Source organism: Nilaparvata lugens, chromosome 3 (genome assembly GCF_014356525.2).
Source record: "Nilaparvata lugens isolate BPH chromosome 3, ASM1435652v1, whole genome shotgun sequence".
Lineage (NCBI taxonomy): Eukaryota > Metazoa > Arthropoda > Insecta > Hemiptera > Delphacidae > Nilaparvata > Nilaparvata lugens.
Window position 1 is genome coordinate 24,253,853 of NC_052506.1, and position 20,549 is coordinate 24,274,401.

Consider the following 20,549-nt stretch of genomic DNA (forward strand, 5'->3'; position numbering starts at 1 on the left):
ACAACCCTGCCTTATCATATACGCTAGCACATGTACATTGTATGAGAGGAACTATGTCTATGAGATTAAGCAGTTTTAAGAATTACATAAATTGAATTATTATTGTAATTAAAGGAATTATATTCTACTGCCTGCCACTGACGTCACGTCTACGTCACAATCGTTCTACCAATGGCAAATTTTCATGCAAATTATTACATCGAGATTCTCAGAAGAAAGGTCTAGCCAAGAAGCTGAGAGAAAAGACAGCACTTCCCTTTTGAAATCCTCACCGTTCAGATCTCTTTATAGTTACCAAGACCTATTCGTAAAAAATTCTTGTTCGATTTTATATGTTTTATTTGTGAGCCAATATTTTTAGGCCAATCTATTTGTTATTTGTAAATTTACTTTCATCAATCGATAAATTTAAAAGTTTAAAGTTAAATCATCCCTTAAATAATTTGGTGAAGGAAATATTAAATTAAAATTCCCCACGTGCTGAAACCGAAGCCTGGACCCACTGCCGATCAAACGATTTTTGATCTAAAGAAGAAAACCACGACCACCAAGGAATTTCACGTGAGTTATAAGTTTAAAGGGGCCCCAATCTACGCTTCGAAAAATATTTCAGTGCAGAAAGATATAAAATTTTCTTCGTTAAATTATTGGCCACGCCGACAAGCGCTTTAGCATTTAAGAGCCTAGAATTTATCCATATAGAACTTCTAAGAATTTGTAGTTTGATTAGCTATCCTCCGCTGCCAGAACCACGACCCCGAGCATTTTAAAAATATTTTTATAATTCATTTTTCACTATTTTTTCAAAACTGTTCAACTTTATCAATTGTAAAATTCTGTCGAATCACGCATGATATCATGCAAGTACAAGAAATTTGCTAATCATTTTGTTAATGTTAAATTCCTTTCAATCTGTAAATCAAATTCTGAATCTGCATTGTATGATCATATATTTTATTATAATATATTCCAGTTTTGTTAATTCGTTTTCTGAGTTCGATTATTTCTTAAGCCTGTCAATTATTGTGTCTGATACGTTCTATATCATCAAGAACCGATCGAATACGATCATTGAAATAATTGAATTAAGCTGGATATTGGAACAGGTCTAAGTGGATGTAGCGAGTGGGGTCAGATCGAGATATTTATTCTTTGTCCTTACCTGCTCATATATCAGCTTTTATCTGTTACCAACCTCGACTTAGGAGCGAACACATCAATTGTACAGCAGATGCAGCCAGAGATCATATAAATTCCTACAATAGAGCTTAAAACCCGACAAGACTCTGTTCTCGAAGTATATTCTGAACGATATTTGGTCCAAATACCGTATTTTAATCCTTCAGAACTTATTAGAGACGCAGTCCCGTAAATTATCTACATCGGGATTTTTGCTCGACCTGTATGATTTTGTATGCTCATTCTTCACAGGTAATAATTTTAAGGTATCCGTATTCAGTGTTTAGCATCCGCTACACTGCTTATAAAAATTTCATCATTATACAATCTGTCATTAGAAGAATCAAGGGTGAGCGAGCGTTTAGGCCTCCCGCGATTCCGACAATTGTATTGAATCTTGTAGTGAGTCAATCTGTCTGGTGTACACTCAGCGTCCACACACGCCATTGCAAAATTTATAGCCTCTACACCATTGATTCAGTACAAGATTCACTCTACATGTGTGAAGCCTTCAAAAAACGCACCACATGATTTGCCGGCCCAACGTGAGGCATTTAGATACAACACTACATGATTTGGCAAATCTCTCTACATATGTGAGGCGAGTAAAAATCACGCTTCACACTACATATATGTATTTAATATGAACATCCCATTTAAGGTTTTCATCAATTATGATTCCCAAGTACTTAGTATTAGTGACTTTTTAATGGTGGGATAATCACAATTACCCAAATTTAAATTGCACTGAGAATGGAGTCTCAAATCTTGATTCTCGTTGGTCTGCCCTACTCTATTTGCAGAGAAAGTTATGTAATAAGTTTTTTCAATATTTAAACATAAGGTATTCTTATCTAACCACTTCTTAATTAAAAGCATATTATGTTCAGCTATAGTATGAACTTCATTTCATGAATTACCGTGAAAAATAGCTGCAGTATCATCTGCAAATGATAGTTACACTAGATTGATCATTTATGGTTAGGGACTGGGTTCTATTACTCAGATAGCTTTTGAACAATTTAAGCGAGACTCCTCTGAAACCGTTATACACTTCGATAGTCATTATTCAATAACATTCCTAACTAGCCAGATATAATCGATTGTGAGTATTCAGCTCTTGTTGTTCTATAATGAAATTATTCATTTTAAACTGTCTGTATTGCTTGAATGAGATTAAGGCATGCTATCAAGCGAATTATCACTAATTACTTTTTTTGCAATGATAGATGGTAAGTGAGAGTAGTTGAACAAGATTGTGAGAGAGAAGTACTGTATTGACGTGTGGGCTTAAGTGAGATAGAGGGAAAGCATAGGATTGAGAGAAAAAGACTTTGACAGAGCTTCAGGTACGCGCGCGCGCGATATGTCTGAGAGAGAATGAATGAGAGTGAATGTTTTAGCCTGGTGTAGACAGAGAAAGATCCCCTCCCAGTGCAGTGATCGTTTAATGCGAGCAGAGGGAGCGGAGTTGTGGGGTGATGGACGGCTGGTCCTTATCTAGTTCCAACAGAGTTGATGCAAAACCGGCTGAATGAATTTGTAATCTATGATGGTAAAATTGGCAACGTTGCTGGCTGCCATAAGTCACCAGTTGTTGCCACTTGTTGGGCATCATGGGGAAACATACAAAAATATACACGGCTGCCATAAATTTGGGAAGTTGACGGCTGCCATTATTATAGGACAATGGTGCAATGTTAGCAAACTTTTTGTTTATTGATATTATGACAATAAGAAGTAGATCTCGGACCTAAATTCGATGTTTTAACACCTATAGGGAAACATCTTTTTCATAACACTAAGGATAACATACGGTCATTTTGACCATTTCTATTCCAGTGCCTATATTCTGTCAAGTTATTGTTATTTGGAGTAAATATAATGTTTGAAGAATGAAATAAGGCTTTTTCAAATTCAAAAATATATAATTGAAGCATTCAAACATAATTATTTCAATAATAAAATCAGCAAAAAAGATTATTAGACTTTCAAAAATATTATGAGAACAAAAATGTTTCTCACATCATTTGAATTTTCAGAGGCAAGTATTGTTCATTTGATTGCACAGTCTGTACAAATCCTTCTCTGACATTTTCCACAGATTGCAAGAGTGCACTTTACGCATTTGTGCTGGGTTTCCAGGTCACTACCAGGTGGGCACTTTTCACAGGTTTTCCTCTTTGGTAGACGATCTTCTAGCACACCCTCAACGGCAGGAGCATTGATACCAATTATTTCACTGATGTCCATCTTCAAGTCTCGTGGAAGGTTAGCAATAGTGAGTCTCTTCCGCAGATGGGGTACAATCAAATCTTTCCCAAGGCTCTTGATGAAATTGAAGCGCTCCATCATAGGAGTTCCTTTGTAGCTCAAAAATACAATGAACGAATTCACACTGCAGATGTTTATGAGTCTATAGAATACAGCAACAGGCCATCTCCTAGTTTTCCAATTTGAACTGAAGACTGCACATTTCATATCGAGGAGATCTATGCCAGCTTTGGTGCTGTTATAGAAACATATCATTTCTGGCTTTTTTGTACATGGTTCGTCTCGATTGTGTTGTGCATAGAAGAAATGAAGCACACAGCTCTATTCTTCTTTGGTACGAAAGAAAGAAGGGTTTCTTCCTTTCTGAAACCATAAATTGTTGTTTGTACCGCTCGTGAATTGCTTGGAAGAAACTCTGTTGGAATACACCTTTTATCCTTTCTCATCGTACCAACATAAGTGAGCTTCATCTTTCTCATTTCGTCTACAGCTTCAATTGATGAGAACCAATAATTATCAGCTGTTATATTTCGGTTGCTTCCCTTTACTTTCTTACTCAGGCGTATGAGAGACTGAGTAGGAATACTGAGCTCTTTTTCTTTTTCTGTAAGACCAACTCCATTGCTCCCTTTTCCTGAGTAAATGTACGCATTATACAAATAGGACGTTTTAGCATCAGCAAGACACAACACTTTTATTCCGTACTTCTTCGGCTTTTTTGGCATATAGACCTTGAATTCACATCCACCTCGGAAGGGGACAAGCATCTCATCAACAGTTACAAGAGCCGATGGACTATAAACAGCCTGACTGTTCGAAATGACCTTCTCAAAAATTTCTGAAATTGCAGCTGCTTTGTTATCCACTTTTCTAGCATTTCGGGTATGAGCTTCATCAAATCGTAAACAAGCTATTAGATTATTGTAACGTTTTTCAGACATAGTAGCCCTGAATATAGGACGGCTGGATTGATCTTTAGTGAAAAGAGAGTTCATATTCTCATTGTTCGACTTCAAGACTGAAGCTAATAGCAACAAACCAATTAGAGCATTCACTTCTTCACTATCTGTGTCCCTTTAATATTAGATATTTTACCTAGAGGAATTTTTTCACGAACATATGCTAACTTGACATTGGTGTTGATTACTACTGTTTGAATGATATCATTATAAAAAAATAGTCTCCATACATCCTCCTTCTCAGGATTATTTCCCAAGGCCTTTGCAGGCCCTTGAATACCGGGAAGTGTTCTTATAATATTTCTCTCTGCTGTTCTCACATTCCTTGAAGGCGGTTCACTGTTCCAAGCATTAGGAGGTCCACATTCACTTTTCTTCTTTCTCTCAATAAAATATGGTGGAAGGGGTGCATTCTCACCTACAGCATTTAGGATTTCATTTCCATCTTCTTGATTGTCAATTTCCATCACTTGATCGTCAATCTCACCTTCATTACTTGAACTTGAAGAAGAGTCTTCATACTGTCTATCATCTATTACAAAATCAGGGTCATTATCGGGGTCACATCAGGGACCACAAGTCCCATATCTGTAAAAATTTCAGGAGCTCCGCCCCATCTATGCAAAGTTTGATTTTAGATTCTCAATTAGCAGGCTTCAGATACAATTTGAACAAGAAAGTTAAGTGGAAAAGATTGAGAATGAGAATCTCTACAATTAATGTTCCGTAAAATTTTCACCTAGAATTAAAAATAAGCTCAAAATTCGAGAAAATGTGATTATCCAATTGCAAACTGTTGGTAACTGTTGATTCTATTAAATTATTCACTATGAAGAGTTTGCAGACCTCGTGGGTCTCCAGCATTATTGCCCTGTCACCAGCTGGATCAAATCTTTGAACAGTAGACTTGAGATGCACGGGAACACTAGCATCAAGTGATCAATTTTCATAATGGCAAGGAAAGTTCTGTGAGTGTGTCATACCAGATTTTTAAAAGTTGTTCTAAAGTTCCTATAATAATTTTTGCGAATTCATTCAAAGAGTCCCTAAAATGCCAATAGTGAAGTCTGATTGACAATTTTGCCACATGTGAAGGATCCAGCCGGCACAAAATATTCTATGGCCAAATATATTTCAAATACCAAAATGGAAACAAGAGTCTATGTAAGTTATTTGAATATATAAAAGGGGATCTCCACTATTCTACAAAAATTATACAGCACATAAATTCGTCAATTTTGGAAAAAGTAAAGACTGTAGATTCAAGGGTACTGAAACTATTATAAATAATTCTTATTCTAATGAGTAAAATTTAATATTATTCTTGCTGTACTTAGTAAAAAGGTCTATTTCCTTAGGCGAACATTCACCCTGGAATATTTTACTAGTAACTTTAGTATATTTCCAAATTATATTCATGTATTCTGTATATTTCATATTTATGTATTTAATTTAATCTGGTTATTATTTGAAAAGTGGATTAATTCAGAAGTTTAAATCTCTGCTTGGCTCTGACAACAGCATTGATGATAATAAGCAGATTCAAATCGAACTGCATCTTATTATTGAATTGAATTCAATTTTGATTTACCATATTTCCAACTACAGCATTAGTTCGGAAGTTTACAGTTCCAACTTCGGCTACTTTGCAGACCATCAACCTACCAATTCAGCAAACTATTCTTTTTCCAAATCAACCTTTTACTATATACCGTTCACTCTGCCTAGATCATATAGCTTTGTTACCATCTATGCATATGCAGGACATCCGATGCAATCAGATACAACATCTGATCCAATTTCAAACTTCTAGGGCAACATAGATCATGAATAATTATAAGTTGATTGAATGGATAGCGGAAGTCAGGAACAAGAGAGTGTAGTGAGTGGAGTGTAGGTTATAGGAGGAACCTTATAATAATGAAATATAATCTACAGTGTTTGTTATTAATTTTTCTTTTAATTTTGCAATGTGTTATAATATTCATCAAGCTGTGTACAGACTTGTGCCACGAACACACTTATGCTTTCCATAAGCTGAAGCTATAATATTATCATACTATACATATGTTGGATTATTTGGTGATTATATTCATAAAAATGAATATTATACACATATTCAGCTGATGAATAGGGCACGTGGTGTGTAACCACGAATTGTATGTAACTCAAGTTATTCTGTATACAGCTTGTAAGCAAGTTGAGTTTGAACCATTAGTAATAATTGAATAACAAGTACTTCAACACTGATCTAGATTCAATGATAAAGTGAGAATACAAGTAACAGGTAAGATGGAAAGTGATAGATGAGTCCCTACTTGCTAAAACTGCCTTCAAGAAAGGGGACGGGGCCACTCCAGACACTAATGAAGGTAATGAAGCGGATTCAGAGGACAATAGAGTGTGATAGTCGATAGTTGGAGGATGAACCTTTTTGGAAAAATAGCCCAGTGTACAGGTGGCGCGGCCCCGTCTCCTTTCTTTAACCTCCAAAAATTATTTGTTTACTGGTCATTGAAGTAAGTTATTGGGCATTAGTTATTTTGTGTCAGACAAGAGCTGGAATAAATGAAATTAGGCAAGAGGTGAATAGAATTCACAAAAAAAATATGAAAGAATAATTAAACAGGATTATAGAACAGTTTCATCTTTTATAATAAACGGATCAAAGAAGCAGTACAAACGTGTATTCATAGATGGAGCAGTATCAATGCATGCAGGTTTCGTGGGATTTGTCTCATCTCTCGCTGGTGCTTCTGAGATTATTCTGCTAGGAGATTCAAACCAAATAGGTACCTTACATAGAGAGAAGTAAATTAACAGCTGAATGGTCACACATTTCATCTCTCTGTGAGAAGAGAATCCATCAAACAGTAACTAGAAGGTGTCCAATAGACGTCTGCTACATCCTTTCCAGCTACTACCAGGACATTGCTACGAAAAATGAGGTCCTCTTATCCGTCAGACCTCCAATAACCAATGGAGAACTTGGACCACTTGAACCCAACACTCTGATTCTTACATTCACACAGCTCGAGAAGAAAACAGTGCTAGAAGAGCTGCAATAAAAACTTCACCCTTCAATTAAAGTCCATACAATTCATGAAGCACAGGGCTTAACTCACAAGAATGTAGTTCTGATAAGGAACAATAAAAAACAACTTGGAATATATAACAGCACACAACATGTAATAGTAGCAATGAGCAGACACACAAAAACCTTCAGATATATCACAACAGGGCAAGAAGATTTAGTGCTGACCCTAATTCGAAAACTAAAGGATGTTAGTGGAAAGTTTCTCTTGAGCTGGAATGAAAGAAACATGGAAAGGATTAATGAGAGTTTAATTAATGAGTAACAACAACTTATAAAATTTGCTCAGCTTCGAGGATCTTGATTATTTTGAAGAAAAAATGATGAAGTGATCAACAAAAGTCAACAACTTTGTGCAGCATTGAGTTCTCGTGATTTGAGCATCTTCTGTCTGTCTCAATATAAGGAGTATCAGAAGAAATTTTGATGAGCTGATGATTCAATTGTGCGACATTAATTTTTCATTTGATGTTATTATTCCAACCGAATGCTGGATTAGGACTGAATTTGTACTCCAGTCCATTCGAGGATATGATGTATTTTCCACCATAAACAACCCATTACAAAATGATGGTGTAGTTGTTTATGTTAAATATAGTATAAAATAATGTACAATGTGTTGAGCTACGGATCAACCAGGCAAATGTCCTACATATTCGGTTGGATGCAGCAGACAAAAAGTGGAAGATCCTTGCAATATACAGATCACCGTCTCTCAATGATATTTCAAGTCATATGTGCAGGAGACATGAGTATTAACACCCTTCAAATTCGTCCACATCATCAATTGAATGACTACTGCGATCTTCTAAGCGAGCATGGGCAGACTCTGCATTAAGCAAGCAACCAGAACTACAACAGAAACTGCTTCTTGCATAGATCACATAGCTACCAACTCCAGAGATAATCTTTTTCCAATAATTTATGAATCAACAATAACTGACCACTTCACCACAATTCTAGGAGTGCAACATATTTCGAGAAATAGTGCAAATGAAACTGGAACACATGAAATAAACGAGAAAATAGACATTAATAGCTTGAAGAATGAACTACTGAATGAGGAGTGGATTCATGTTTTAGAAGATAATAATCCAGATACATCTCATGACACCTTCTTATCAACTCTGAGACAACATATACAAAATAATATCAAGCAGCATCGGAGGCAGAAGAAGTACAAACCCATCAAACCATGGATCACCAGAGGTATAGTAGCAGCAATAAGAACCAGAAATCTACTCAACAAAAGAAGAAAGGAAGACCCAAACAACATTAACTTAACCAACTTCTATCGTCGGTATAGGAATACACTCAGAGCTTTAATTCATGAAACAAAGGACCAATACTTTAGAGAGAGATTGTATGAAGCTGGAAAGAATAATAAAAAATGTGGAAAGTGATAAAAGATGCTACTGACTCTAAATCAAAAACAAAAATGAAATTGAATGCTATCAAAATAGATGATAGGATTTTCAATCTAAAGGAAAATCCAGAAACTGTGCTCAACCACATGAATAACTTTTTCATAAATGTAGGTGAAGAATTGGCGGAGACAATAATAGATTCCTTGAGAAAACCACTAGACCAAATCATATCCCAATATAAACCTGTTACAAGAACTCTACACTCCATCTACTTTCACCCAGTAACTGAATATGAGCTTCTTGAAGCTATTAGTAGTTTGCGAAATGACAGTGTTCCAGGACTTGATGAAATCAATAATAGAACATTGAAGTCGATAAAAAATGTAATTGTAAAACCATCAATTCACATATTTAATTTAAGTCTGTCAAAAGGAATTTTTCCAAAATCTATGAAAGAGACATGTGTTAGACCATTACGTAAAGAAGGCGACAAAACAAATGCCACCAATTACAGGCCTATTTCACTTATAAGCAATATTTCTAAGATTTTGGAAAAACTGGTGAAGAAACGTCTTGTGAATTACATGGAAAAAAACAACTTACTATCTAGGAATCAATTTGGCTTTCGTGAGGAGAGGAGTACAGAAGATGCGGTATTAGAATTGTCAAATTTTGTCACAGATAAGCTAGAAAATAACAAAAAATGTGCAGCAGTGTTCCTGGACCTAGCAAAAGCTTTTGACACTGTTAATCACAGTTTGCTGCTGGAGAAATTAGAAGCCATGGGAATTAGAGGAGTTCCTCTAGCATGGTTTAGATCGTACCTCTGTGACCGGCGTCAAAAAGTCAAAGTTGAAGAACATCTCAGTTCAGAGGAAACGATGAAGTTTGGGATTCCCCAAGGAACAGTTCTTGGGCCAATTCTGTTTTTTGCATATGCAAATGAGCTATGTTCAATTAAGATAAGAGGAAGAGTGATAGCTTTTGCTGATGATACGTGTATACTATTTGAAGGAAACACCTGGGAGGAAGAAAAGTTTTCTGTTTTTTAATCTGGCACAGGAAGAATTGATGAAAGTCGATAAATGGAAAAGAAAATAAGAAAGTAAGAAAGTAAGAAAATTTGCTTACAGTAAATGCAACAAAAACGGAATTTTTAGCCTTTTCTCTGACAGAACGGACGAGACCACCGGATTCTTCAATAATACTGCATCACTGTGGAAGCACCAACAACCCGTGTGATTGCCCTTTAATTCAACAAGTCAATGAAATGAAATATTTAGGAACAATAGTGGACAACAAATTCGAATGGGACAAGCACATTAATCTATGAATTACCCGGATCAGGAAGCTTCTCTACAAATTCTATCAAATCCGTAAAATCCTCAACTATGTGACATTAAAAACTGTTTATTTTTCTTTAGTGCAATCAATTTTAATATACGTCATAATTATCTGGGGAGCTACAAATTTTATACATGTTGAACCTCTCTATAATGTTCAAAAACGAATACTTCAAAGAGAATCAATTCCCCACGAACATTCTTCTCAAGGACAGTAAAGTACTGAGTGTAAGACAACTCTACATCCAGGCTATCATCACGCGAATGAGGAGAAACAACGAACACATGAGACTGGCAGATCATAATCATCAAACAAGGCAGAGAAACACGCATTCAATAGTACCAAGGATGAACACTACATCAAATTTGGGCAAAGAAACTACATATATTTGGGACCAAAAATTTACAATTCAATACCAAGTTACATTAGGGCAGGATTCAATAGACACATGTTGAAGAAAAGTTTATTTTCCTGGTTGGTTGATATTGGAGTGGAAAATTGTGAAAATTTAGTTAGACTGTAAATATTGAAACTATTTATTCTTCATTCTTCTCTTTACTGTTTCTCATTTTTCTAAAAATAACCTTTCTTATTATTATCCCTAATAGAACATTAATATTTATCTACTAATTTCATAATTTTGTTTGTGTTATAAATTTTCACTAATTTTATTATAAAAAACTTTAATCCTATATCAGTGAATGAAGTTTGTAAATAGTAATTATAACACGCAATAAGCAACTAATTACTTATACCCCAACACATATAATTTATAGTGGGGTATATATTTACTCATTGAAATTATCATTTATTCATTGTTGAAACACCGCTGATTTATGTAGTTACATTACAATACTATTGTTCGGACAAACAACTATATTATCAATATTCTAATGTTCCATTCAATCTTCATTGTAATTAATAAGTTTTCATAATATGTGAAATTTGTTGCATAATTAGCTGTTGTACTGTAATTTATTGTAGATTCGTGTATAAACCAGAATGTATTGTAACTTACTTGAATAAATAAATTAGAAAGTAGTAATACTCTACACTCTACATTAAACGTAGAAGTCTGTGTTTTTCTACTCAGATCTTTGCGTCTGTGTACACGATATCTCATCTACCAATCAATGGAATGTCTTGAAATTTGGAACTTAAGGTCCTTACAATATAAGGAACCTACACAAACTATTTCGATCAGATGCAATTCAAGATGGCGGCTGAAATGGAGAAAATGTTGTCAAAAACAGGGTTTCTCGCGATTTTCTCGAAACGGCTCCAACGATTCAGATTAAATTTATACCTAAAATAGTCATTGATAAGCTCCATCAACTGCCACAAGTCTCATATCTGTAAAAATTTTAGGAGCTCAGCCTCATCTATGCAAAGTTTGATTCTAGATATCCAATTATCAGGCTTCAGATACATTTTAAACAAAAAACTTGAGTGGAAAAGATTGAGCATGAAAATCTTCACAGTTAATGTTTTGTAACATTTCCACCTAAAATTGAAAATAAGCTCGAAATTTGATGAAATGTGATTATTCAATTGCAAACTGTTGGCAACTGTTGATTCTATTAAATCATTCACTATGAAGAGATAGCAGACCACGTGTGTCTCCAGCGTTATTGTCCTGTCAGCAGTTGGCTCAGAAATACTAATAGTAGACTTGAGGCGTGTTAACACTAGCGTCAGGTGATCAATTCACATAATGGCAAGAAAAGTTGTGTGAGTGCGCCACACCAGATTTTTTGCGTATTTTATCTTTTTTCCCAAAAACTACTCACACTACAGGTTCCAGACTAGTATTATAAAATTTTTCAGATATTTTTCCATATGAATCCAGCAGAGGTTTTTCAAAAACTAGTCCCCAAACAATTCAGCATCGGTGTATTACACCAGAGGAACTGAATTCCAGGCGAAATCTTCCACTCTGTATAGCTCGCTAATGAAGTGTTTATGAATATTATGTTTATAGAATATTTTTCTTATTTTTAACTCTAATATCACATATGAGATTATTTTACCATAATTAAGAATCACTCTGTATATAATCATATGGAATTACTATCATCAGCTGAATTGTTGAGGGAGAAAGAAAACATGAATACAAGACATTCACACGCATTCTATGAACATTTCTCAGAACGATTATCAACATACTGCAATAGAATGAACCTATTTTTCATAGCAATTAACTTTAGATAGAGAATGTCATTCTAATTGTGAGACTAAGGCCAAGTCTAATTGCAAGTTTGACATTTTTTGTAAAATTATATTGGTCTAATTACTATGGATGAAGAATTTGTCAAAGAGCCTTTCTGCTCTCCTAGTTCTCTTTATGCACATAGCAGCAGACATATGGAGAAAAAATCACTCTCCAGGTGTGCGAATGATACAACGCACACAGACATCCGTCTGTTTCCAAATATCATGTCTGGTCATATAGGCATGCCACTTGATATTTTGTCCGGCTGTCTGCTGCTGTGAACGAGCGCCAATATAATGGAAAAACCCAATTGATTTTCATAATGTTTTGATAATTAATCACCTTCATTCAAATTGAACCTAATTGTTTCAAATAAATTATGTGAACCGACAATATCGGTGATTTGAACTCATTTGAAAACTTATGAGATGGAGAGGTTTTCAAAATATTGAAACCACCCGGAGAGAAGCCGAGATATAACTGTTTGAAATTTCACTTAGAATTTGAAGAAACTTTTTTCAAGTTTAAGCTCTGATAAAAAAACTACAAATAAAATTACATCAATCTTGTTTGAAATGTTTTTCTCTTTCCAACAATACCCTTGAAATTGGAATTCGACCAGTATTTTTCGAGTTATTGAGTATTTAATAACCAGAAGTAGTCATATTCTGGAAATGTAAAAAAAGTGATTTATCTCGAAAACTAAGGTCGATAGAAATAATGTTTACTGAACATTTTTTGTCAGAAATGTCCAATAGAATCTATGGTCAACGGCTGTTACAACCTTGGTGGGACATTCTGTATACAATGGTCTATGGTCAACGGCTGATACAACCTTGTATACAGAATGTCCCACCAAGGTTGTAACAGCCGTTGACCATAGATTCTACTCAATATTTCTGACAAAAAATGTTCAGCAAACGTTTTTCCCATCGACCTTAGTTTTCGAGATATATAAATTTTTCTATATGTTCAGAATATGCCCACTTCTGGTCATTAAATACTCAATAACTCAAAAACAAATCGTCGAATTTCAATTTTAAGGGTATTGTTGGAAAGAGAAAAACATTTCAAACAAGATTAATATAATTTTATCTGTTGTTAGATATTTTGTAGTTTTTAATCAGGGCTTAAACTTGAAAAAATGCTATTCTTCAAATTCAAATTCAAATTTCAAACAGATTTTTCTTTATTTTTTTCCGGGTAATTATAGTGGTTTCAATATTTCAAAAGCTTCTCCATTTCATACACTTTCGAATAAGTATGAATTCGAAAAGATAAGTTCCATGATGACGTGTTCAAAACTGCTAATATCTGGAATGAACACCTTTAAAATGAGGGAATTCAAAAACAGAATGCATCAAGTGGTGATCCTAAAAGGGTGAAATCACCTGATTTATTGCTGACAATATTCACAAGTTTTAATCTACATTTCAACATTCTACAATGATATGACTTTTTCAATAACTTGCATTATTTCCTGTACCATAAATCCTGAATAAAATAACGATAAGTGTATGTTTTAGCCTATTTTCAGTGAGATTTCCAGTGAATTGGCATGCTATGTATCTTACTGTATGTGTATTTTACTTTGTCTAGAAGAGAAGTGTTCGAGTTCATTGTCATGGAGTTTATCTTGATTGAGTACTTGAACATGTTATTGGTGTATGGAGAATATGTACTCAATTTAATATGTATCTTTTCTTTATTTGTTACTGATTTTACAAATCTCGACAAAGCTATCTTGTTTTAACAAGTAATGATTTTGTATGTAGACTTATCAGATTGTTATTTGTCCATACAGCTTTTTTATTTATGTTAAATATGATTAAATTGAAGATCTCAAAACACAACCTGCTTGTACAACGAATCTAGCTACTGGACCATGGAATTCAAGTAAACTAAACATCATGAAGACACAGCACAATAAAGTACCTATATATTTCTTCTAAATCTCGGTAAGCTGCATCATCAAATTTATACATTTTCTTCAACTACATATTCTCTTCGCAAATTGATAACTTGGAAATCTTTCTAAACATCAAGTGAAATATTTTAATGGGGTAGCACCAAAGTTCATGAACTCTAAATTTAATTCAATAGCAATCGTTTGTGATTCTATACTTTGTGACAATAATTGTTTCGTCTTGATTTTCATATTTGTTTTGAGGCATATATTATTATTTTTTTGACTCTCTCAAATATTGAATTTTTTTAAGCTGATTTCTTTCATGATGATGAGCTGCTGATATGATCCGCCTCTGAGGTTCATTGCATACTTCTGTTTTTTGCAGGTAGTTTATGTGTGTGTGTGTGTGTGTGTGTGTGTGTGTGTGTGTGTGTGTGTGTGTGTGTGTGTGTGTGTGTGTATGTGCGTTCTGTGTACACGATATCTCATCTCCCAATCAATGGAATGTCTTGAAATTTGGAACTTAAGGTCCTTACAATATAAGGATACTACACAAACTATTTCGATCAGATGCAATTCAAGATGGAGGCTGAAATGGAGATAATGTTGTCAAAAACAGGTTTTTTTGCGATTTTCTCGAAGCGGCTCCAACGATTCCGATTAAATTTATACCTAAAATAGTCATTGATAAGCTCCATCAACTGCCACAAGTCTCATATCTGTAAAAATTTTAGGAGCTCAGCCTCATCTATGCAAAGTTTGATTCTAGATATCCAATTATCAGGCTTCAGATACATTTTAAACAAAAATTTTGAGTGGAAAAGATTGAGCATGAAAATCTTCACAGTTAATGACTTGTAACATTTCCACCTAAAATTGAAAATAAGCTCGAAATTCAAGAAAATGTGATTATCCAATTGCAAACTGTTGGCAACTGTTGAATCTATTAAATGATTCACTATGAAGAGATAGCAGACCTCGTATGTCTCCAGCGTTATTGTCCTGTCACCAGCTAGCTCAGATCTTTGTTTATAAAGTACTCAATAGACATGAAATGCAACTCAGAAACTTACTTTGTCCTCAATTGACATTTTCTGAACTCTGAAAGAGTTAGTTGTCCCGGCGACGCAACATTCCCGTTTATTATTTCTCCCAAAATCTTCAGTACAGTTTCTGTGAATGAGTTCATTGTGTAAAGTTAGTATGTAAGTCAATATGCTAATGAGCAAACTGTAGAGGCTAATCTAAATGATTATAATAATATCTATATTATTCTTACTAGCATGTATAATATTCATCCTGTAGCTTTTCCTACGTGTCCTTGAGGTGGCATAAGCTATACGCAAGGTTCGATTTGTGGTGTAATAAAGTCTGCCTCTTCTTTGATTACGAGAGGTTATTTTTATATAGTGTATCAAGTTTCTATGGAAGGAATACTCAAACTCTTTGGATACAAATTGTGATCCTCCATCATCCACTCTGTTGGGATCCTTATCTCCTAAACCAGGATCTCCATCGTGAAATAATAGCTTCAGAAGGTGTTGTCTACCTCTACCCATTTAGACGGTGCATCAATACCAAGAAGCCACATACATCCATTGGGCCATCCAAGTAAAAGTTTACCCTTTCCCAAACTTTGCATTCCAGGAATACTCTCTTCTATGATATTTTGTACGTTGCCACAATTTTCTTGGTATGGCATAAGTACATCTCTTCACAAAAACCTCAATATCTTATATCAATATCCATATTTGGCCACTAGACATAGTATTGTGCTATGCGTTATGGATGCAATTTCGAGATGTCCTGAGTGCAAAGTCAGATCTCATGCTTTTCTTGGAACCACAACTCTCCCGAGCTACAACCTTTGAAAAAAATTGAGCTATGCAGGATGCTCCCTTCAAAGCTTCCTCCCTTTTACCCTTCTCCCACTGGAACTCCTAGTGGGCCATTCACTATTTGATTTCTTACCCAACAATGTTGGACCGGTAGTAAGACCACTAGTTGGATCTTTCACCACTAATGCTCCGTCTGGTTGTCCACGAGTTAGTCCAACATGCCCACTAACATTCTAACATGACTCTGACAACGTGGCTGAACTTGAGATGTTGGATGTGTTAAGTCTCCAGTTCATCCAGATCATCCGGCTGGACATCCAACTCCCGAACCAACATGAACAACCCCAATCTCAGTCCGACGTCGAATCCAACATAGGAAGTTGTACCACAATTTGAACGAGAGAGCGCCTGATTAGCATGTAGATAAATCCGGGCTTATGTTTATTTGAGTCATTTACTATCAGATTTTTGTCCAACGTGACGTTCAATGATGGATTAAACCGTGAATGGGGTTGTTGATGTTGGAAGTTTAGCCGGACTTGAGGCTCAACACTCGACATTCCAAGGTCAGCTGCCTAGAGATCTGAGTCGAGTTGAAACGTGAGTGGGGATGTTGGACTAACTCGTGGACAACTACTCAGAGCGTGAGTGATGGAATATCCAACTAGTGGTCTTACTAGCAGTTCAACATTGTTGGACCACTTGGATAGTAAATGACCCGCTCAACACTCTGCAGAATTCCAGCAAAAACACCTAGTCTAAAGATTCTGTCTTTTAAAATAAATTCAATTGAATCTCTACTCATTACTACATTACGAAAAATGTATAAGTTCAAACGACACAAAAAATACATATTATTAGTTGTATAGGATTATATTTTTCTTAGCAATATAAGAAAGTACTGAGAATGGTCGATGTTTTTGAATGAATAGTATTGAAATTGTGGTGGCTTTTCGCCGGAAGACAAAGCTACGGGACGAGAACTCTTGCTTCAAATCCTTCACTCCTTCATTGTGTTGTGATTGTACCGATTAGAAGCTACTGTACATGTTACTATTACTAGAGACCGCCTGGGTTGAAGAACTCGCTCATGAACTGTTGTATTGATCTTTGAGTTCCACGACTTGTAATTGTACAGAGTTGTTGAGAATTATTATGAAAACAGCTAAATATATATTTTACAAGTATGATATTACAGTAGTAGGTCCCATGTGAATCCTATTCCAATTGGAAAAAAAACTTTCTGTCGCTTCAAAACTTCTACGATTAGGATTAATCTACTTCATGATTACGATTAGGATACATGATTTCGATACAGAATTTCAAAGGAAAATTAATGGCGAAATCCGCACATCGATATCTTAAACCGTTTGAATGATCTCAACATTGCGACTTCATTGAACTCTTTTTTTTCTCTTCTTCTTCTTCTTCCTCTTCTCGTTTTTCTTTTTCTTTTTCTCTTTATTCTTCTTCTTCTTTTTCTTCTGCTATTCCTTTTTTTTCATCTTCCACTTCTTCTTTTCTCTCCCTTTCCTCTCACTCTCTATTTCTCTCTTCCTCTTTATCCTATCCTCCCATCTCTCTCTCCGAATAAAGAATGAAAAATATTATTTTTGTTTAAAAACAGCTGATCATCAAATCATAAGTTGAAATGTGAAAATTTTCAGCTCACTGATCCCTATGTTAAAGCAATAGCAAAAATTGAAACTTAGCTCATTCATTCTTCATGTCCAGGATGACTTTTTTCAATATGTAAGGAGGATTTGTCATTACAAAAAACATGTTCACCTATTTTATATTCTTCTTCTTCTTCTTCTTCTTCTTCTTCTTCTTCTTCTTCTTCTTCTTCTTCTTCTTCTTCTTCTTCTTCTTCTTCTTCTTCTTCTTCTTCTTCTTCTTCTTCTTCTTCTTCTTCTTCTTCTTCTTCTTCTTCTTTTAAAAAAATATTTCGAACAACAACTCATATTCTCAACTAACCACATAATGACTTACTAAACACTAACTAATTACTAATCCTCTAAACAAAACTAAACCTTCTCTAGAACATGGTACGCTATAGTGGAGTAGGTTAATTTCCAGAAAACACTAAACATGTAGAGGACACATTATAATAAATTTTTATTGTATATAATTGTAAACTATCTGATATTTTCTGTAATTGATGTAGTAGTTTTAGTTTTTTTCTGTGAAATAGACATTTATCATTTATTTATTTATTATTCAATGATCAATCTATATAAACTCGAATAAGAATTCCAAAAAATCTGGTATGAAGAACAATTGAAAACCAAATGAAATTCATGTATTGAACCTACTTTTTTCGTCTTGAGTTGGGAATTTTGTATTGAATAAATCATGTTGGCCGTCTCTGCATTTGGTCAAATCATCATTGGTGAGTACTTCTTGATTAATATTTGCTGGCTCACTATTCACTTTGAAAACTTCCCAAACTGTGAACAAAGTTTCTCAAATGAGTTTCACTGAATAGTTCCTCTGAAAAGTCTTATCATACAGAAAATATAGCATGAATTTATTACGCTATTTCACCTCTTTGGTTCTTCAAAATTACATTTATTTGCTTTAAAAACTCATGTGGTAATTCTGGAAGCTTGGAGCCACCTGTAGCAATTTTAGTAGGATAATATTTCAGGGAATAACAACAACAATAATAATAATAATATAATAATAATAATAATAATAATAATAATAATAATATAATAATAATAATAGTTTTATTAATGGAGACAACAGGATAAACCCATTTTGCCTCCTTCACACAATACAATATTTCCAACACATTATACAATTTGGAATACAAGAAGATAAAAAAAGAAGAAATATACAATTAATATGAAAGAATACAAATAATCATTGAAGTAATCGTAAACAATAATAATTGATTATAAGAATAATTATTAAACAAAATAGAATCAAGTAATAATTGTCAGATATCGGCCTCCGTTGAAGCATCATGTGTCATGATCTTACTCCAAAGGGGGGACACGAAATTATATAATTGGAACTATATGACAAATTAGAATTATAATTGTTCGGTCTTGAGTACGGTTTCCTTGTATGGTAGGTCTTACCTTGTGTTGGCGAATGCTGCAGCTTAATTTGCTCCGTAGAGAAGGGACGTACAATAAAAAAAAAAAAAAAAAAAAAAAAGTAATTGATATTTAAAATGGTCAGATCAAATAGAATAATTGAACAGTTGTAATATTTGAGGTTATGATTCAATGATAGATATTTGCAGGTTAGGTTGATCAATCTTTGTTTAATCGGATTGTCGATATCACTTAAATCAGAGTATCGAAGCAGAATGGCTGGTGTGTAGATAGAACAGATTGAAAAAGTTAACTTGCTCAATAAAGAGGTTGGCGGTCTACAAAGGTAGCCGAAGTAAGGGACCTGAATTTCTAACTTGATATGGTAAGGTGGAATTAAATTCAATTTAATAATAAAATGCAGTTCAACTTGAACCTGCTGAAAATAAATTCTGCTGTCACTACGATCAGACAGGGATAGTAATTTTGGAGTGAACGTTTTCTCCAAATGATGACGAATATATCCAGAATCCAATAATTGTGCCGTAATTTGGAAAGGTGTTAGACCGTATGAAACAACCGATAGAATGGCAAATCCATTGCAACCAGGTCTCTGATAAGTACTATATCGACGTAAGGTTGTATGGGAGCAAAGTGCTGAACCAAAATAGTAAATATTTCGAGTACCGAGTTTAATTCTAATGCTGTTTAAACAATCTACTACCTCTCTTTGCGATGTTGGTCGGCTAATAATGTAGGATTCACTTCACCTCGGTGGGGTAGGCTAGTGGAAGTCGATTTATTATTTGATTCTGCGGGATACCCTCAATGACAGAATTTGTTACTTGATAAGAAAATCGACCACCATTTACCACCCGAAGAAGTAATAATCTAATGATAGATATTATACTCGCTACTGTCTGACTATTGCAAAACAGGATGTGTCCTGAATGATCAATGTGTGTCAGTCGAGAAAGAACAAATTTGGAGGTATAATGAAGTAAACCCAGTTTAATAGAACGGTAAAATGGATATATTCTGGAGGATGTATTTTTACAACAAATATTGAATAAATTGATGAACAGATTATGTAGATAATAGCTTTCAACTAGATTCAGAATAAAGATTGGTTGACAACAGATTTGAATCTTGAAATTATAAATATTATTTAAAAAGTTCGGTACTTTTAAATTAAACAAAATAAAATGGATAATAGCACTTGGGAAAGGGTCATAAACTGAACTAGTTAAACAAGAAAAACAAGTTGATATTAAATGGTGATTCAGAGAATAGAACAAATTAATATTTAAAATTACTCTCAGGGTG

At 34.5% G+C, this 20,549-nt stretch overlaps 1 protein-coding gene across 2 annotated transcripts in view; it reads right to left on the minus strand.

Annotated features, from left to right (window-relative positions):
* LOC120350367 overlaps window positions 1-20,549 on the minus strand; it is a 130,153-nt gene that overhangs the window by 11,120 nt on the left and 98,484 nt on the right. For both annotated transcript variants that reach the window (XM_039423361.1, XM_039423360.1), the window contains exons 3-4: window positions 18,492-18,626; window positions 15,412-15,511 (exon numbers count right to left, since the gene is read on the minus strand). In XM_039423361.1, the coding sequence (XP_039279295.1) occupies window positions 15,412-15,511; window positions 18,492-18,626 (235 nt within the window). The remainder of the gene's footprint in view (window positions 1-15,411; window positions 15,512-18,491; window positions 18,627-20,549) is intronic.